Source organism: Vigna umbellata, chromosome 2, assembly GCF_029865625.1.
Source record: "Vigna umbellata cultivar VRB3 chromosome 2, Vumbellata_1.0, whole genome shotgun sequence".
In the NCBI taxonomy this organism is placed as follows: Eukaryota; Viridiplantae; Streptophyta; class Magnoliopsida; order Fabales; family Fabaceae; genus Vigna; species Vigna umbellata.
The window spans coordinates 42934994-42954763 of NC_142166.1; the positions used below are offsets into that span (position 1 = coordinate 42934994).

Below are 19770 nucleotides of genomic sequence, written 5' to 3' on the forward strand. Positions count from 1 at the left end.
GAGAAACTTAGGGTTCTAAACAAGTCCAAAATGACTCAACTAGAGATCTCAAACCCTCCACTATACCTTAGAACTACTATTTCTAAAATTCATTACTCAAAACTCCTAAAATACACTTAAAATTCTTCCAAACTTAACCAACTTCCTATCCCTCTATTCTAAATCACAAATTTACTAATTCACAACTCAAACTAGTTTTAATTAACCATACAATAGGACCTAAATCATGTATTCTATACTTAGACCATTATTTCTAAAACTCATCCATTAGAAGCCCTCACTTTTTACCAAATATGACTTCAGCCTAGTTTATTTCTCCTCAATTTTTAACCAAAATTAACACCACAAAACATCTCAACAACAACATTCATCATAGAATTTGAGTTTAATACAGAATCATTCAAGGTCAACAATCATCATGAGATCAACCACACTTGCACAAGAACCATTCAAATTAACTAACATTTTAAGCATAAACATTCAACATCTACTAACTACACACCTTAATACTACCAATTCATACTTCATAATTCAAATACTCAATCTCATTATTTTAAAATACTTATCAATTTTAGTACTTTAGTTAGAGAAAAAATTTATATTTATTACTTACAAATATATTATGAATTTTTGTGTACACATAAAAGTTTTAATCAGTATAATAGACTCATTGCAAATTCAATTCTTTTTTCACGTATCTTTTTTTTCCTTTTTCCCCTAATAAATAATAAAAATGAGTAGAAGCCAATGCCCATATTGTGGCGTAGAAACGACGGAAAGTGCACAAGTAACATGGAAGTTTCTTAGAAGCTCTTACATATTCTCGTCAAGTTTTATTCTTATCCTATTCTAAGTGAACACCTCTAATTACACAGCCTAGAATGAAATCTTATTAAAAAATTTAACTTTCTATAAATTATGAATTTTAAAAATAAAATAAAAAATATTTAATTATAGTTCTTACATTAATCTTACAACGCGTTCCAGCCTCTTTCTCGTCTTCTTCTAACCGCCTACTTGTGTTTTTTGTTTGTTGCATAAATTGAAATTGTATAAATACTTTGTTTTGAAGAGAAAAGATATTAATCAGTTTGTTGTGAAGTTGAATTTGACATTGGATGGAGTCTAGGAGAGATCGCAGGACAGAAGCTCTTGGAGACCTACGAGTCCTTCCCGACGAAATCCTCTGCGCGATTTTGGAACGTTTCACTCCCAGAGATGTTGCTCGGGTGGCTTGTGTTAGCAGGTAATGCTTTCTACCACTGCTTCCTTTCTTTGTTTTCTATTTCTATATTTTTCTCCTTCATTTTCCTACAACTTTTGATTCTTATTGAAGTCTCTTCGATACAGCTTCTTTATCATATCGTTTTCCGTATGAATCTTGATGCAAATGGATTGTGCATGGTGGTTTCATTCATTTGTACTTTTGATGTTTTGCTTTTCGTGTGACTGTGATTCATTGACCAACATTGTTATGGTAAATAAAGCGTATAGCTCATGAGTCATGTGGTATAATGTTTATCTAAGTGTGGGAAATTAAATTTTGGCAGTGTGATGTACACACTATGCAACGAAGAACCGTTGTGGATGAGTCTATGCCTAAAAGAAGCGACTGGTTTGCTTCAATACAAAGGCTCTTGGAAGAAAACTGTTCTGCATAAGTATGTCTCTCTTCATATGCAATTGCTCGTTCTGAAACTGATTATTATCTTTTCTGGCACTTAATTTTAGTTTCTGTATAGCGTTTTTAACTTGTTTCGAATTGGGAATTTGTATGCAGTTTGAATCTTCCCGACAAATACAAAGAATACCATAGAGGACCTTTATATTTTGATGGTGAGAGTTCTAACACTACTAGTCTCTTATGTATCTTCTATATTCTTGGGAAATTTAGGCTATATGCTCTGAGAAAATCATATGGAAGACTTTTCTATCGACCACTAATACTCACCTCTATGCAGGGTTCAACTCTTTATTTTTGTACAGGAGATTATACCGCTGTCATACCACATTGGGTGCATTTCATGCTGATACTGGAAATGTGGAAAGAATAAAAGACATCTCATTGAAGGACTTCTATAATGAGTATGATGCAAAGAAACCGGTACTGGGATAAAATAATCTTAACAGTGAACTCAATTATTTTTATTCCTTGAGAATTGAGATGGTTCTATTTTAATTTATAACTTCTTATCTTTGGATTCACTCACAGTCTTACTAAGGTCTTGGGTTTTAATATGGAAACAGACTCTTTGCATATGCAATCGTGAGTTTGTGTACAAGAACCTTCCCCCATACCTTTGCATAGGAGCCTTCTAGCACTGGTGTACATTAGTTAGTTAGTTAGTTTATATCTATATTTGTATTCACATTTGCTATTAATCTCTGAAGTATTTGAATAGTGGTATTGTTTTCTCCAGTTTTTTTTTTTTTTCTTGTAAGATGGAAAGTGAGAGATGAGAATCCCTTGTCTTTCTAAATAAGGGTCCTTTGCAGATGATAATAGTCTGGTTGTAGGTCATGTTAAGCGTTCTAGATATTTTGAAATTTATCAATCTTGAATTTCCAATTATTTTTATTTTTTATTAAAGTTTAATTTTAATGAATTACGCATCCAGGTTATGCTCAGTGGATTGGCTGATACATGGCCCGCCAGGCATAAATGGACAACTGACCAGTTGTTGCTAAACTACGGAGATGTAGCATTTAAAATTTCTCAACGGGGCGCCCGGAAGATCTCCATGAAGTTCAAGGATTATGTCTCGTACATGAAAGTTCAGCATGATGAAGATCCCTTGTATATTTTTGATGAAAAGGTGCTTATTGTGAGATATTTATGTTTCATTATGCACCGGTCCACCTCCATGCACTATTTCCTTTCCTATTTCTTGTTCTGCAGTATTTGAGAGTTTGCAAGTTCTTTTAACTTTTTTATACCACTAATTCAGTTTGGTGAAGCTGCACCTAGCTTATTGAAGGATTATTGTGTGCCTCATCTTTTTGAAGAAGACTTCTTTGATATCTTAGACACAGATAAAAGACCATCCTATAAGTGGTTCATAATTGGACCAGAGAGATCCGGTGCCTCTTGGCATGTTGATCCAGCTCTTACCAGTGCATGGAATACTCTTCTTTGTGGGCGTAAAAGGTAAAGATCTAAGCCTCTTGACCAGTAAATTTTGTCTCCATTTTTGCTGTGTACCTAGTCTGTGACTGTTTACATGGCGTTTGAGGAAGCTATATGCATGGTCCATTTCTGAGTTTAATCCTTGAAAATGATAAATCGGTTCCTCCAGCTTATTAGAATTCTTTCTTTTTTGTTTTTTGGAGTTACTGTGGAGGTTAGGAATGAGGAAAAATGGATTAAACCGTGAGTAGTGAGACTTCTTAGAGGTTAAACTTGGCATCTATTTTTTCCTCAAGAAACTAGGTGCCATTAAGCTGATGGGCTATTGCTCCAGCTTATTAATATTACTTCTTATTAGCTACTAATGCATTCCTACTCAATGGTTGTGAGCAAAGATATTGTTTGGTTTACAAGTTCCAAATTTGGTTTTCAATCATAGTAGTCATTAGCATGCTATAGTGAAGGTGATGAGAAAGATATTGAAACCACACTCAAAAAACATGAGAAGGTGAGTGAAAAGTTATGGAGTTGACCGCTATATGTTACCCTAATAAGACCAAAATTGAGGTTCTTATAACTCAGCTCCACAATGCTCTCACAAAGAGAAATCTCATTTTTGGTCAGAATTCATATATATGTCATCTCATTATATTACAAAGTGGAAAGTGCATCCTTTTATAGGATGAATTAGGTAAAACCTTCTGAGTTCCATATTAATTCTCAATAAGTACTCTTTAATACACACTAATATTACATTTAATTCCTATTATATGAATAATTATTTCTTATATTTAGTTAAAAGATAAAATTCACAAAGAAAATTCAAAAGGCCTCTCAAGATAATATAAGAAGGGGAGGGTACCCTAGCTGCTATGGGAATGAAATAGCAAAGTGTTTTCCGATAGTGGACTGTTCAGCTGCAACAGCAGAGATTTTGCATGCTACAGCTAGCAATACCTTGATACCTGCTTTAAATACTTCATCACGGAACAATGTTGTTTAGAGGTTTTTGGGTAGATTATGACTTCTCTCCCTTTTTAATGCCTTTTTTATTTATTTTGAAAATATAATTGGATGAGACTGTTCTGCTCTGACCATTCCATAAAAAAGGTACTCCCATTTTGACCTTTGTTTCTTCACACTTTACTGGACATTTTTTCCCTTGTGTCTCCAGTTCACATTATACTGATATTTATTTAATTTATCAGGTTCTTTTTGTACTAATTTAATTTCACCATCAATTTTTTTTTTGGACTTCTTTTCTTTGTTCTTAAAGCTCTTAAATTGATAGGTATTTCTGTATAAACTAACTTATTATTGGTCATGAACTTATTTATATTTTTTAGCATTATGTGCAGTATAAATTATTTAGTTTGTATTATAATATTTAAAGTAATAGTTACTCCATTTCCTGTATTCTAAACTATAGTTCAATGTTTTTTGAACTAATGCTACATGGAAGAATTAATAAGATAGTAGCACTGAGATCGTATGTGAGAAGATTGGTCATTTTTAGACGTAGAGTATTATTCTTGTTATGTAAGCTAATATTTTACTAGTACTAGGTTCTTAAAATTTTATATGGACCAAGATTGAACAAGAATCCTAAAAACAAAAAAACCTATATCCTCTAAAGACACTTCAGTTTTATCAATCTCATGGGTCTTAGATGTTGTAGGTAGATGTCGTATAAACTAAAATTAAGCTCTCTTTTTTTCTTTCTTAATTCTCTCTGCCTCCCCCCCTGCAAACCACCCCCCACTTGGCACCCATGTGTGTGTGCGTATTTGTTGGGAAAGAGGGCTGTTGGTAGACATCCTTCTGAACATGAGAGTCAATGGATTACTATTAGCACGTTTGGTACAACTTAAATCTAGAAAAATAATTGCTTATTTTTCAAAACTTTTGAGCATGTTGGCAAAAATAAGCATTTATTTTTCTAATTAAACTGAACCAAGCAAGCAGTAAGTAAATGTCATAGCAAGCATAAGGAAAATGTTGATCTGGTATGGGCTCGATTATTTAACATAAATTAGAATTCTTGTTCTTTATTGATTCAATAACAGATTACACAAATTTTTTTGATTTGGTGCTTAGGTTCTCTGTGTTAGTTCTTGATTATGTTCCAGATAACTAATGTTGAAGTGGTAATATTTCACGTACATTTGATAGGTGGGCATTATATCCGCCAGGAAAAGTGCCTTTGGGTGTGACTGTTCATGTTAATGAAGAAGACGGTGATGTCAATGTTGAGACTCCATCATCACTGCAGGTACTACAATGTTGTAATTGTAGTGGTATATATTCTCTTTTTAGTGGTGAACCATAGTAATTTTTTGTGCCGATCTGTTGATGCGTGTTGTAATTATTTAAGTGAAAAGAAAATCAGAGTATTCCAAAGAGAACAATACATATGTATAAGAAGATCGAACTCAGTTTTTCACTCTAGAAAGATTACAATTCATAAAGCTTAAAGAATAACTACTCACCAACAACATGGTCTTAAGAATAAACCATGAACTCACATGGGAAGAACAAAACAGATTAAAATGAAAATAATGTCTACTATAGCAACAAGTAGACGCAACATAAGCTGAATGTGGACAAGTTTCAGTCTTGAAGCATTTTCCTAACAATGTGGTTATTATTGTTAGTCACGTATATGTTTGCTTGCAGTGGTGGCTAGACTTTTATCCTCTTCTTGCTGACGAAGACAAGCCAATTGAGTGTACACAGCTACCTGGAGAAACAATTTATGTTCCAAGTGGATGGTGGCACTGTGTGCTAAATTTGGAAACAACTATTGCTGTCACGCAGAATTTTGTGAATTCCAACAATTTCGAATTTGTATGTTTGGATATGGCACCTGGTTATCATCATAAAGGAGTTTGCCGTGTTGGGTTGCTTGCTCTTGATGAAGATGGTTATGAAAATGTCAGACAGAACATACCATGTAAGGAAAATAACTCAAGTTACAATGATTTGTCAAGGAAAGAGAAAAGAGCCAAAACTCAGAAAGATGTTGACGGTATATATAATAAAAGAGCCATAAATGGTGTATCTAGAAGCTACAATTTATGGAAAGATGGATTTTCCTATGATATAAACTTCTTATCCATGTTTTTGGATAAAGACAGAGACCACTACAGTTCCCTGTGGAGCTCAGGAAACAGCATTGGTCAGCGAGAACTAAGAGAATGGCTATCCAAGCTCTGGATTCAAAAACCAAAATTAAGAGAGCTATTATGGAAGGTTATTTTCTTCCTCCAGTTATGCATTCTTTCAGCTCAAACTGTTACATTATCAGATTTTATGACCTTTTTCAATTTATATATGTCTAGGGAGCATGTATTGCACTAAATGCCAACAAGTGGTTAGAATGCTTATCAAAAATTTGTGCCTTCCATAATTTGCCCCCTCCCACTGACGATGAAAGGCTTCCAGTTGGTACGGGTAGCAATCCTGTGAGTTTTTTTTTTTCTGCTTATTTCTTTTAATAATTTTAACTTGTATTTTCTTGAAGATTGAAACACAATAACTTTTCTTGGGCTTCAACAAAAATATTTGCTCCGTAGTGTAACAATAAAATTGATAAATTGAAAATAACCCACCATGGCCTTGGAACAATTGTAGATTTTAGTGGAGTCCTTAAAGGTTTTATTTGAAATGATTGGACTTTACTGAAATATTAAGCATATTAGTTAATAATTTTATTATCCTTGTCCAAATCTTTGAAGTTAATACTCAGTTGAAACATATGGAACAAAATCACATTTCAATATGCTTCCTCCACTATTGACTTGTCTTATAGAAAAATATTTGATGAACTACTGTATTGATCCCAAGTTCTGCTGTATGCGTTTTGGGTTCTTTTATTAATTCTGCCTTAAGTTACTTATTTTGGGTCGGTTTTTTCTGCCATGATTGCCATCTGAGGAAAAAACAAACAGATTTTTTAGTTGTTTTTTGGCACCTCATGAGGGGCTCCACTAGGCACTGGAGAAGGTATCTTCAAGAGGCAAGGACCAGCACCTAGCCTCAGCAATACGTGAATAGCTTGTCACTTTTACTGCAGGAAGAAAACCAGTAAACAACCAGATCAAATGATATTTTGGTTGTTGATCTTTGCTATGTTTTTAAGTTTGTGTCGTAGTTTTCACTATTGTGATCCTGAATATTGTCCTATGGTTCTTGAACTGCTATAAATATACAAATATATTATTTAGCTTTGTTTATTAAGGCCCTATTTGGTATGGTTGTCAATTGAGTTTGGAAATTTTAAAAATTTAAAAACATCCAGTTTTATGTTTTTAGTCTCTATATTGTGTTGGTTTTTTTCAAATTTTAATAGAAAACCATTCTCTAATTCCTAATTCAAGCACTTTGGGTAATATAAATGATTGTGGGGTCAGTAGTGGGGTGGTCTTGTAGCTGCGGACTTTTGGTGATGAAATGGTGGTGGCTATACTATATTGGTGGTAGCAGTGCCGGTAGCAACAACAAAAATAATGGTGGTGGTGACAATGATCATGAAGGCCACAACAAGTGATGGTATTAGTGGCAATGATTATAATGATAGTGGTGGCAGTGGCTGTGATGGTCATTGTCTGGTGTTGTGGTGGGAGGTGGTAGTGATATTGGGTCTTTTGGGAGAAATGGAAGAGTTAAATTTATTTTCATGGCTAGAAGTCATTTCCTTTATTGTTTTAAAAATTGATGTCAAAGTGTTTCAAAATTGAATTAAAAACCAATTCAACTTCGTTTTAGCCAAGCACGTTGTTTTGTTTAAAACTAAAAAAGGAGAACTCACAAGCATCCTAAATAGGTCCTAATATTCTGGACTTGAGTTATGGCATGAGAATGACTACTGGTGTGATCATTCATCTTTTAACAGTAATTTTGGAGTATATAATAGCTTTCTGACTGGGAATATCTCCGTTATCTAACCAGGTTTATTTAGTGGGAAACACTGTTGTTAAAATTTTTGTTGAAGGAGGACTGGAAGCTTCACTTTATGGTTTAGGCACAGAGGTACTTTATTGGCATTCTGTTTCCATTGCTTATGATGTACGTATATCTAATTTTAATATTTTTCTGTATATTTTACAGCTAGAGTTTCAGAGTCGGTTGCATGAAGCCAACTCCCCGCTTAGTAAACATATACCTGATGTTTTGGCCAGTGGAATTATTTATCTTGAAAATGGATCTTGTACCAATTTAAGTTGGGATGGAAAAGGTGTACCTGATATCATTGTGAAAAACGATATCACCAGTAGGAAATGCAGTGTCGATGATTTCTCATTTGGGGTGTGGGGCAGGAAACAGTTAGAGTATAGGAATGCTGGGATGCCTGTGGATGAAGCAGGTAGCTTAGCTGGTAACTCAAACACATGGCCATATGTGATAACAAAACGATGTGCAGGGAATATGTTTGCAGAATTGTAAGTCATGTCATTTAGTGTTAATTAGTAGCAAATCTAGTTTCTTATTTCTAGAAGTAACATAATTCTCCGTATCTTATGTATTTAGTTTTATGCAGAAGAGATAAACTGACATGGGAAGATACAACAAACTTGGCCTCATTCTTGGGGGAGCAACTGCATCATCTTCATCTTTTGTCATATCCGCCTCCAAATATCTCATCTTTCTCTGATATTGATCATGAATTAAGCTTGGTTGAGGCTAATGGTTCTATGACAAGTGTTAACAGTAAATCAAATGTTACAGCAGAATGGTGGCTCTTCACCAGAACCTTAGCAAAGATGAGGAAAGATGTGGCAAGCCGTTTGACCAAGTGGTACAATTTGTCCCTTTTGGCCCATGACTTCCTGTTAAACAGTATGGTTCGAATGAGTTGATATATGTAAGAAATGACCATGGGGAAAAAATAATTTTTTATGCATAGGAATGAAAGTTTAATAGCCTACCAAACACTTTGAAGTTGAAAAGGAGTTCTTATAGAAAGGAAAACTGCCAATTTCAGTAGCAGTGTTTAACAACTATTTAAAGCTTTCTTTTGACTCAATCCTTTTTATTTTGAACTTTATTCATGTGTTGTTATGTTTTATTTTTTTGTTTTGCCTACCTATGTTCTTCTGTAACACACTAGTCTCTATTTTGTAGGGGTGATCCAATTCCTAGCAAACTCATTGAGAAGATTGATGAATATATTCCACCTGATTTTGCTGAGGTTTTTTCTAAATTCAAATTCACATTTTGATATCAACTTTTTTGTGTGGATATGCCAGAGTTGATTTGTTTCTATAATCTATGTAACTTTTATTGGACTTCAGAAGTTTGGAAACTATGCTTGTAAACCTTGCTCCTGGATACACACGGACATTATGGATGATAACATTTACATGAAACCATCATTGGTTTGCTCTACCCCTGCTGGGAATAATGAAGATAGCACCATGCTGGGCAATGGTTTGTTGAGTAATCATGAAGTAAAATCATGGTGTCCTAGTCACATTCTTGACTTTAGTGATCTTTCAATAGGTCAGTACTTCTGCTTTCCTACATCCAAGAAATTTGTATCGAACTTATATTGGAATGTTGTGATCGTATTGCATCATAATTTTTTAAGTACTTTCATACATAATCTACAAGATTTTTTTTTAATCTGTACAGTTGAACTGATGTGTTTTCTGTGATATACACGAACAAATACATGTTATTAACACCTAAGTAGTATTTATTTTTCGTTTGTAGTACTTTTACCGTTTTCAGGCTAATGCATGTTCTTCTGCAAAAAGTAATCATCATGATTTTAGCTTTATCCCTAAGAATTTGTTGTTCTAAAGTAGTTATCGTTGTAACAATTTCCTGAAATATTGTGTTTTCATATTTCATTCTTCATTACTTTCAGAGGAATGCCGCTTCCTTTTTGTCTGTTTTCACAATTTTCTGCCATTACCCAGTTAGGATGGTTTTTAGTTCTTATTCCACCTTCCTCTTATTAGTCTGTCTAATATATTATAATTAAGTTTACAACTATTTTTGATTGGCTCGTCATTTGTACATCAACTCTCTAACGCCAGGCAGAAGTGTTCGAAAGTAACACTGCAGTAAATATACTCTGATGTTATTTCTATTTGGTGGTTGTTTCAGTTTTTTTTCTCTTCATTTGCAGGTGATCCTCTTGTTGACTTGATACCAATTTATTTAGATGTGTTTAGAGGTGATTCACGTCTCCTTAAGCAGTTTTTAGAAAGTTACAAACTGCCTTTTGTTCTTGAGTCAACAGAGGGTGATCAAAAGTTTGGCCGACTTTCATATCTTGCCATGTAAGTAACTGTCTCCATAATTTTTACATAATTAATTTGTGATGACCGTGTATTTCAATTTACACGAACAAATTTATCTAGAAATGTGAAATTGTCTACCTATAGTCAATGAAATCAGTCACGCTCCCGTATATAGCCTTACCCAGTCAAGACGGATTTTTTTAGTACTAATTATACCGTTAATAACTATTGACATTGCGTAATGAATTTTACGATATTTCATTAGAATAGTTATGTATTTAACTCTTTTGAAAGGCATTTTATATTGTTAACTGAAATTAACAGCAATTTAAAACAAAAACCCTTGTTGATAAATTGGTAATTGTAAATTTGTTAGTCGCAAATAGAGTTGTGGAAGCCATAGATGACGACTTGGTCCTAAACGCTTTTCTTGTGGTCAATTATCAAAAGCATAACGTTATGTCTGGATCAGTGGAATGGAAATGAAATGACATTAGTTTTCGGTTTGGATTGTCTAATAGTGTAAACTGAAGCATATCATTGTAGAATCCATTCTGTCCCATTCAATCTCATGTCTCTAGTTTTCTTCCCCTAATTAACTTAAATGGGATGGAACTACAGTAGTAAAGCTATTACTCAGTTTCATTTTCTTTGAAACAATGGAGTAGAAACTTTACTTCGCTACATCTAATAATTCAAACAATGATACGATTGTTTTAAGGATTTTGTTAACAGTTAATCCAGGGGCATTGAATTTTTTTAATTTAATCCTTTAACTATTGTATTCTACCTATTAAATAAGGGTTATGTTTTTTACAGAAAAATGGTTTACTTTGTGCGTGGATTTAATACGTTTAGCAATTGTTTAAGTAGTTGGTTGGGTTTTATTCATTTTCTTGAAATTGTAGGTGTTATTGTATCTTGCATCATGACAATGTATTGGGAGCTCTTTTTAGCATATGGGAAGAACTGAGGTCAGCACAGTCATGGGAAGAAGTTGAGCTGGCAGTGTGGGGGGAACTGAACAATTACAAAGGCTTTCCGTGACCATTGCCAGCCTTTAAATATTTTTGGAACCGAATGTACGTAGGAGCTCAGTGACAGTGATGATAAATATTTAAATTGTCCTGTACTATATTCTGTACCCGTAAATGATAGAGGAGAGTTCAGCACATGTATTTGTTTGTCGTTAGCTTTTTTATTGATTACATTTTGTTTGATTACATTTTTCTTCCTCTGGCATAGATTGCAACCGTAAATGTACAATTTTTCCCTATAAATTCAAAACTATATTATATGAATATGCTTTATCGATGTTCTTTAATTTCTCTCAGATTATTATTAAACTGCATTAGAACTTCTGCCAATGTAATATATGCATGACCACCCATATACACACACTATTATTCTCGGAATTTCAGTTCAATACATAATCTACTCTCCATTCAAATAAACACACTATCGGACACTTTTTTTACACTTTCAGATCATACGTATATCAAGTCCACATCTCACACTATATTATGACACATGTCTTTACTCAACTTAGTTACACACCCATGCATTTTTATTTATTTCAAACCTCAAAATAATGATTTTTATACGTAAAATATTCCTCTCTAACTTAGCCAAGCACATAAGCTCACATAATTAGATTGAGAATTTTAAAATTTAAGGCTCCTTCAACATATATACTCATTTGATTAGCGAGATATATTTGGAAGTGTATTTATTCAAATAATACTTAACTTAATCTTCTTTGAGCTCTCTAGATTTTAAAATATTAAATTTTGGTGAACAAAAAATTTGATACGTTGAACGAACAAGTACAGAAAGTTTTCAACAAATAATTTGTCTAATGAAATTACACTCATCCAAACGATCAATAACTTTGAGTTCTCTGAATTTTTATAAAATGAATTTCACTCAATAAGTAATTTACTCACCCAACAATCCAAACCTTAGGAACATATTAAAATGATTCGTTTAACTAACAAAATGATCTGAGCTTTTTCAATTTAAAAATATTGAATTGGCTGAGGAGAAAATAACTTACCCATAAAATCTGCATAATTACCATCACATATATACTTTAGCTTATCATATGTGTTATAAAGAACCAATTTTACTAAATTGATATACCATGCCTAATTCCTTGACCAATCACAAAAGCCTTATAGTTAAAAACTTCTATTTTGATATTCAAAGCTAATAAATGTCATCATTCCCACACCTCAACTAATTTGCAACAACCACATTATATTTATAAAAGGCCATTTAACATAATATTCATAAGAAATAAGTAACCTCTCTTAGTTCTAAAAACCTTTTGTACCATACGGTCTCTTAGGTACCACCAAGCCCACCATCTAGGTTAACCGACCACCAGGCCGACTATCCAGGACGACATCCAGGCAGACCAACCATCAGGCCGACAACATGGTTAGATTATAAATGATATTAAGTCATTAAAACCCTAATGTAGATTAAGGTGTGATTGGGCTGTCATTAGGCCAGTGAAAGGTAAAAATTCATTACAACTAGTATAAATAAATGTCTCATGTATGATTTCACAATCACGATGTGCATTACATGTTGTATAAAAGATGACAAAATCATGAGCAGTATTTCCTAAGGTGTGTAGATTCACTGTCCTTAAGGACTTATCCACGGTGTATTGCGCAAGTCTCCCAGGATACAATAGGAACTTCCAAAAATCTCTGAGGATCTCAGAACTAGCAAAGATATCTAAAAAGAGTATAAAATAAACCCAGAATAATTTTAGAAGAGGAAAAGAAGAAAGGAGAAGGAGAGAAGACTACTTTTGGTGTGTTTTTGGAATGGGAAAAAACTCTCTATTTATAGAGCTAGGAAAGAATAAAATCAATAAAAGACAATAAAAGCCATTAAATATTTTACCGTTGGAGTACTTAATAAAATGAATTTAAACGTTATTGGCAATTAAAGTTTTGAACGTTGCAATCCAACGTTTTTCTTTTGCAATAATCTAACATTATTACAACAATCCCCCACTTATTGCAAAAGAAAGTTGAAATAAAAGGTTTTTGACTCAAATAGTTCAAATACTAAAAGACAGATAAGAAACTTTTATTTTGGGTCTCATAGGATGTAATGCATCAGACCTGGTATAGCAAGCTATATGAACCAGTCTTAAATTGAAATACTTAACACACAGTGTAGTTGGTGTAACAAGCTATATGAACCAAAGACACTTGACGTGTGTTAGAGGTTTATCAATCACAATACACCCCCACAATCCTTGATGTTATCGTTGTGTTGCGCTTACTAGGCCATGCGCGTGCCCGATATTCATGAGTGCTCTAAAGATCACGCCAAGATCTCATGCAAGCGGCCCCACTCGACACTCATATAGGTGATTTCATCAAGTGTATGCTGCAAATCATACACTACCCATAAGGGATATGAAAATCATTAAAAACTTTGTTTAAACTAAAATTCTTTCACCACATAGAATTTTAATAACAAAGTTTAGTCTCTCAATAATGCAGTCTCTAGCACTTTCACACGCACCATAGTAGTGGACATAATTGATTAAAATCAATTTAGTGCTATTAGAACTAACAAGTGACTTGTTTTTAGACATATGAACCTTATTCATGGGATCTTCAATCACAAAGGTTGGGTTACCATCACTTGTTTGTTTGCAAGTGGCTTAAGTCTCATTCCCCTCGATGTTTCTAATATTATTTGTCTTCTCAAGGGTTTTTGTCAGAGGATCTGCTAGATTTCGTTCTGACTTCACATAATCAATGGAAATAGTTCCACTCTTTAGCAGCTGTTTCACTAAATTGTGTCTCAATTGGATGTGTTTATTTTTTTCATTGTAATTCTTGTTTTTAGCTATAATTATTGTCGTGTATTGACACCGATGGTGTTTGTTCCATTCCTATGCTAAGAAGTTTTTCAACCACTCAGTCTCACTATCAGTCATCTCAAGAGCGACAAACTCATATTTCATTGTTGATCTTGCAATAATTGTTTGTCTGGCTGATCTCTATGCAATCGCACCACCCTAAGAGTGAGTACATAACCACTAGTGGATTTTGTCTCATCTGAATCAGAGATCCAGTTAGCATCATTGTACCCTTCTAGTACAGTGGGAAATACACTGTATTCAATGGCATAATCCATTAAACCTCTTAAGTATCCCATAAGCCTGGAAAATGCATCCCAATGTTCTTGATTTGGACATTGAGTGTACATACTCAGTCTACCTACTGCATAAGCAATATCAGGTCTAGGAAAAACTCATCAAGTGTAGTAAGCTCCTAATTATCTGGGCATACTAAGGCTGAGATAATGATTCTCCTTTATTTTTTATTAATTTAGAATTAGCATCATAAGGGATATTCACTGGTTTGAGGTTATAAAACCTAAATTTCTTAAGAAGTTTCTCAATATATTGTTCTTAGGATAGTAATAAATTATCTCCCTTCCTTATGATTCTAATACCTAAAATCACATTGGTTTCACCCATGTCTTTCATTTCAAATTTTGATCCTAGAAACAATTTAGTTCTAGCAACAATCTCATTACATGTACCAAAATTTAACATGTCATTCACATACAAACATATAATGACACATTCACCATTTTCAAATTTAGAATACTATCAATATCATTAGGTGAAAAACCAAAATTTATTTTTCGAGTAATTAAGTAAAATTACCTACACTCCCACAATTTTAAAATATTTAAGATTGGTAAACGATAAAATACCTGGTTGTGCTTTTCTCTTTGTAGGTAAAATATACGAAAATTTACTCAAGTACCTCATCTTCTTTGTCCTCATCCGCGGTCCTTACAAATGCGATCAGAAGCAATCGTTGCTGCAAGCACCTTGGCAGCCTCTAGAAGTTATGGGTTTCGCAAATACCGTTTGAGTTCTGAAAACAAAGTTTTGATCCTCCGGGATTGAGTTGTTGATGTCAGTCATAAGTCCTTAAGATTGTTGTATAAAAGTTGACAAAATCACGAGCAATATTTCCTGAGGCGTGTAGATTCACTGTCCGTAAGGACTTATCCGCTGTGTATTGCGCAAATCCTCCAGGATACAACAGTAACTTCCCAAAATATCTCTGAAAATCTCAGAACTAGCAAGAATCTCTAAAAAGAGTATAAAATAAACCCAAAATAATTTTAAAAGAGGAAAAGAAGAAAGGAGAAGGAGAGAAGACTGCTTTTGGTGTGTTTTTCGAATGGGGGAAAAGCTCTCCATTTATATAGCTAGGAAAGAATAAAATCAATAAAAGACAATAAAATCTATTAAATATTCTACCGTTGGAGCACTTAATAAAATGAATTTAAACGTTATTGGCAATTAAAGTTTTGAACGTTGCAATCCAACGTTTTTCTTTTGCAATAATCTAACATTATTACAATATTACATACATCACTTGTTGTGATAATCGGTCGATTATATTACTAACTTAAGCATTTGAGTACCTTTGACAGGTACCCACTCGCACGGCTTTGACAAGAAGGAGGGAGAGCGAACAACATAATTTGGAGGATGGAAAAGCACTAAGGAGTTCGTTCGGTCTTCAAGACAACTTAAGTGCTTTGAGTAAAGAATTTCAACCCTATACCCGAAATACCTTTACTTGTACGAGATAAATATTCATAATGTGTGTAAGGATCGCTCACTCAATTTATACTAAACTTTTAAAATAGTTCAAGGAGAAAATAATACTCTGATAGAAATTTTGATGAAACATAGTTAATGTACTATAAATATTCATCTTAAACAAAAAAAGAAAAAGAAAAAATGCATTCGAAAATAGAACTTGAAGGATTACAAAATAACTTAGACCACAGAATATTTACAGCTGAGCAGGAAGAGGGAAGAGATCAACATATCCATCATTGAGAGACCAACAATCCCCCTCTCATTTTCGTCTTCCATGCAATGTACATTTGGAGAAAGAAGAAGAAGAAGGGAAACTAAGAAGATGTCTTCGCGGCAACATTAGAGGGAATTTCAATTTCAAAACTAATGACACGCAAAAAAATGGACAGATGTTAAAAAATTAAATAGGCGTAATTTGGTAACTTTCTTACCAGTTTGTCAATTAAAAAGGAATAGTTGAATAAGTTTCCTATTTATCTCGGTTTTATTTTAGGTTGGCCAGATTTAAGAAGGTTTACTAATTGGCCTTTGAGAAGGTCCAAACACCATAACTCTCCAAACATTAAGCTTAAAATATAAGGATCCTTGGGTCGAAAGTAGTAAATAATTTTAGTAGTTGACTTCATACGGTACTTATTAATTAACTTCTCATCGGGTCCAACAGTTCGCAATCTCCTTCTCATATAATATGATTTTATCATTGATACGAAAGAGGTTACTAGGGTGACATAATGTTTTATATGGAAATTGTGTAGCTAGCTTTATCAAGTAAAGACCGAGGAGCAGACTAGTGCGTAATGCCTATCGTGACCTACCATTTTGTTGGTTCTTAATTAACGAGGACCGGAGAAATAAAAAGAAGAAGAAAAGTCACAGTGAAAAGCACTTTTAAGGGCCTAGTCGAATCCAATATTGAAATGGGCCCATTACCAACCAACCAACCAACCCAGCCCATTCCTTTTCCTTTCCCTATTAGCCATAATTGAAATTTTGAATGGCCAACCCTTTTGGTTCAATTCATTCAAAGTTGAAACTTTTGAAACCAACGAAAAAGAATATTATTCCTGGTCGTAGATTGAATTAAAAAGAGGGAGATTCGTAAATGCCAGAGTGTGGGTGAGAGAGAGAGAGAGAGAGAGGGACTCACCAACCTTTTCGCCACACAACAACAACACAGAGTATCAAAACCCCCTGTCAATGACAGCTGTCTCTTTTTCCTTATTTTGAATTTAAATTTTAAATTACAACAACGATAATTTCCAATTTTCAGATATTAAAATTATTTCTAAATAAAAAACCCCCATCCAACGGTCCATATTCTATCGCCAAAACGACCCCACCCACGCTTCTCAAAACGCAATTATCGGACGCATTACCCTCAAAACCACCCTTTCCCTTTCGTCGATCTCCGTCTCCCTCATCGTTTTCTCCCTCTCTCTGTCTCTCTCTTTGTCCCTCTTTAATCCCTAACCAGATCTCGCTCTCTCTCCAAGATTCGACAATGGCGGCCGCTCCTACGCCTCGCGAAGAGAACGTGTACATGGCGAAGCTCGCTGAGCAGGCCGAGCGCTACGAAGAGATGGTGGAGTTCATGGAGAAGGTGTCCGCTGCCGCAGACAACGAGGAACTCAACGTCGAAGAGAGGAATCTCCTCTCTGTAGCCTACAAGAACGTGATCGGAGCGCGCCGCGCCTCGTGGCGCATCATCTCCTCGATCGAGCAGAAGGAAGAGAGCCGCGGCAACGAGGATCACGTCACCGTCATCCGCGACTACCGATCCAAGATCGAGTCCGAGCTCTCCAACATCTGCGACGGTATTCTCAAGCTCCTCGACTCTCGCCTTATTCCCTCGGCTTCCTCCGGCGATTCTAAGGTCTTCTACCTCAAGATGAAGGGCGATTACCACAGGTACCTCGCCGAGTTCAAGACAGGCGCTGAGCGCAAGGAGGCTGCCGAGAGCACTCTCGCTGCATACAAATCGGCTCAGGTTCGCCCTTTTTTCCCTTTCCATTTCTTTTTTTTTTTACTGATTTCTTGATTCAGATCTATTCGATTTATTATCCAAACTTGCATTTATGGCTTGTAATTTTACGATTTTTGTTAACCTGTTTGTGAAATCTGCACGATTTAGTCGGTGCGATTTTTTGGAGCGGTTAAGCATGATTCGTTTTAAATGTTTTCGCTAATATTAGTGTTAACTGCTAATCTTTTGCAACTGCGTATGAAATATTTGTGCGTTTAAATTCTGAACAATTTGAATTGAACGATATTCGTTCTAGTTTTTTTTTCTTCTATCTTTTTATTTATTGTTTTGAAGTATAAACGTGTTTCGTTGTTTTGTAGGACATTGCAAATGCCGAACTGCCTCCAACTCATCCAATTAGGCTCGGCCTTGCTCTGAACTTCTCCGTATTTTACTATGAAATCCTTAACTCTCCTGATCGCGCCTGCAACCTTGCAAAACAGGTTAGATTTAGAGAATATTTTGGCCTTTGTATATATGTTTGTGGTTACTATATTTGAGCAGAGTTTTCTATGTTTTCCGGAGAAAAGGATGGAATTGGGCCCCCTGCAATGAAGTCTGCAGCTATTATTGTCCATTAATAATTATGTCAAGTCCAAATTGTAACTCTTTAATGTTGAAGCAACAATGATGTTACTTGTTGGATTCTAGCGTCTAAATATGGAACATGGAGTTTTCTTTGTATACTTGTTGATACTTTACCTGTAGCTATAATGAGTTGTCAAATGTTTATTGGATTTCACAATGAAGTCTGGGTGTCTAAAAATTATAGCTAGCTTACAATCGATCAACACTTGATTACTTTATCTGGATACTATAAAGATGGGGTACCTGACCTGAGTACCATGGACTATATTATTTTTAGTCTCTGTTATGAAAGTTTTCTGAAACCAGTTGCAAGAGCACAACTTTACTGTGAGATGTTCTGTTTTGATGGCATATTTCGAACTAATGCTTTTGATATGCACTAGGCTTTTGATGAAGCGATTGCTGAATTGGATACACTGGGAGAGGAATCATACAAGGATAGCACTTTGATCATGCAACTGCTTCGTGATAACCTCACCCTTTGGACCTCGGACATGCAGGTATTGATTTTAGTTTGCCTAAATTCGTCCTTCGCGTTTTTTTCGTATTCTTATCAACAACTTATTGATGAAATTTACTGTGCTTTCAGGATGATGGAGCAGATGAAATTAAAGAAGCAGCACCGAAACAGGATGATCAGTAGAGATGTTTTACTGCTAATTAGAATTGAACTTCTCCTCTATATCTTTTTGAAGGGAGGTGTTTGTTGCTTATATCTTTGATGCTGGAATTTTAGGCATTCATGTCTGTTATGAATTGTGGATGTACTGGGCCGTTTTAGTTTGTCCTTCCATTTTCAAGTGTTTTCCAAATTGCCTATTTTATTAAGGACGCTGAAGTTTTTATTTTACGGAATTGGAATTTTAAGATTCTCTTCTATCTAGTAAACTTGTTGTTTTGTTGGAATTGGTTTATGGTTTTGTACGTTTAATTATTCTGAGGATTGTACATTTCATTCTCTGAAATAGAAGGTCTGTTCGAGATCACTAAAGAACTTCTGCCAGTATTTTTGAGCATTTATATTTGTGAGTTGAATTTTTAATTTCTAATTATGGTATTTGTATTTCTTTTAACAAGTCTAGCAATGTTTTCTAAACTTTGATCTTTTTTT

General features: G+C 34.5%; 2 protein-coding genes across 2 annotated transcripts; both read left to right on the top strand.

Annotated features, from left to right (window-relative positions):
- The first annotated feature begins 872 nt into the window (after positions 1 to 872).
- LOC124840167 (putative glycosyltransferase) lies at positions 873 to 11701 on the top strand. The gene is made up of 16 exons (XM_047316177.2): positions 873 to 1246; positions 1551 to 1661; positions 1781 to 1836; positions 1962 to 2104; positions 2619 to 2816; positions 2949 to 3148; positions 5300 to 5399; positions 5804 to 6379; positions 6469 to 6591; positions 8078 to 8158; positions 8237 to 8568; positions 8667 to 8924; positions 9251 to 9317; positions 9421 to 9628; positions 10263 to 10416; positions 11286 to 11701. Exons 1-16 carry the CDS (start codon positions 1119 to 1121, stop codon positions 11422 to 11424), a joined length of 2874 nt encoding a protein of 957 aa, XP_047172133.1. The 5' UTR covers positions 873 to 1118; the 3' UTR covers positions 11425 to 11701.
- A 5712-nt stretch (positions 11702 to 17413) lies between these two features.
- Positions 17414 to 19565, top strand: LOC124840166 (14-3-3-like protein). Its single transcript, XM_047316174.2, has 4 exons — positions 17414 to 18035; positions 18392 to 18514; positions 19043 to 19159; positions 19249 to 19565. The coding sequence occupies exons 1-4, from the start codon at positions 17550 to 17552 to the stop codon at positions 19300 to 19302; spliced, it is 780 nt and encodes a 259-aa protein (XP_047172130.1). The 5' UTR covers positions 17414 to 17549; the 3' UTR covers positions 19303 to 19565.
- Positions 19566 to 19770: the final 205 nt, after the last annotated feature.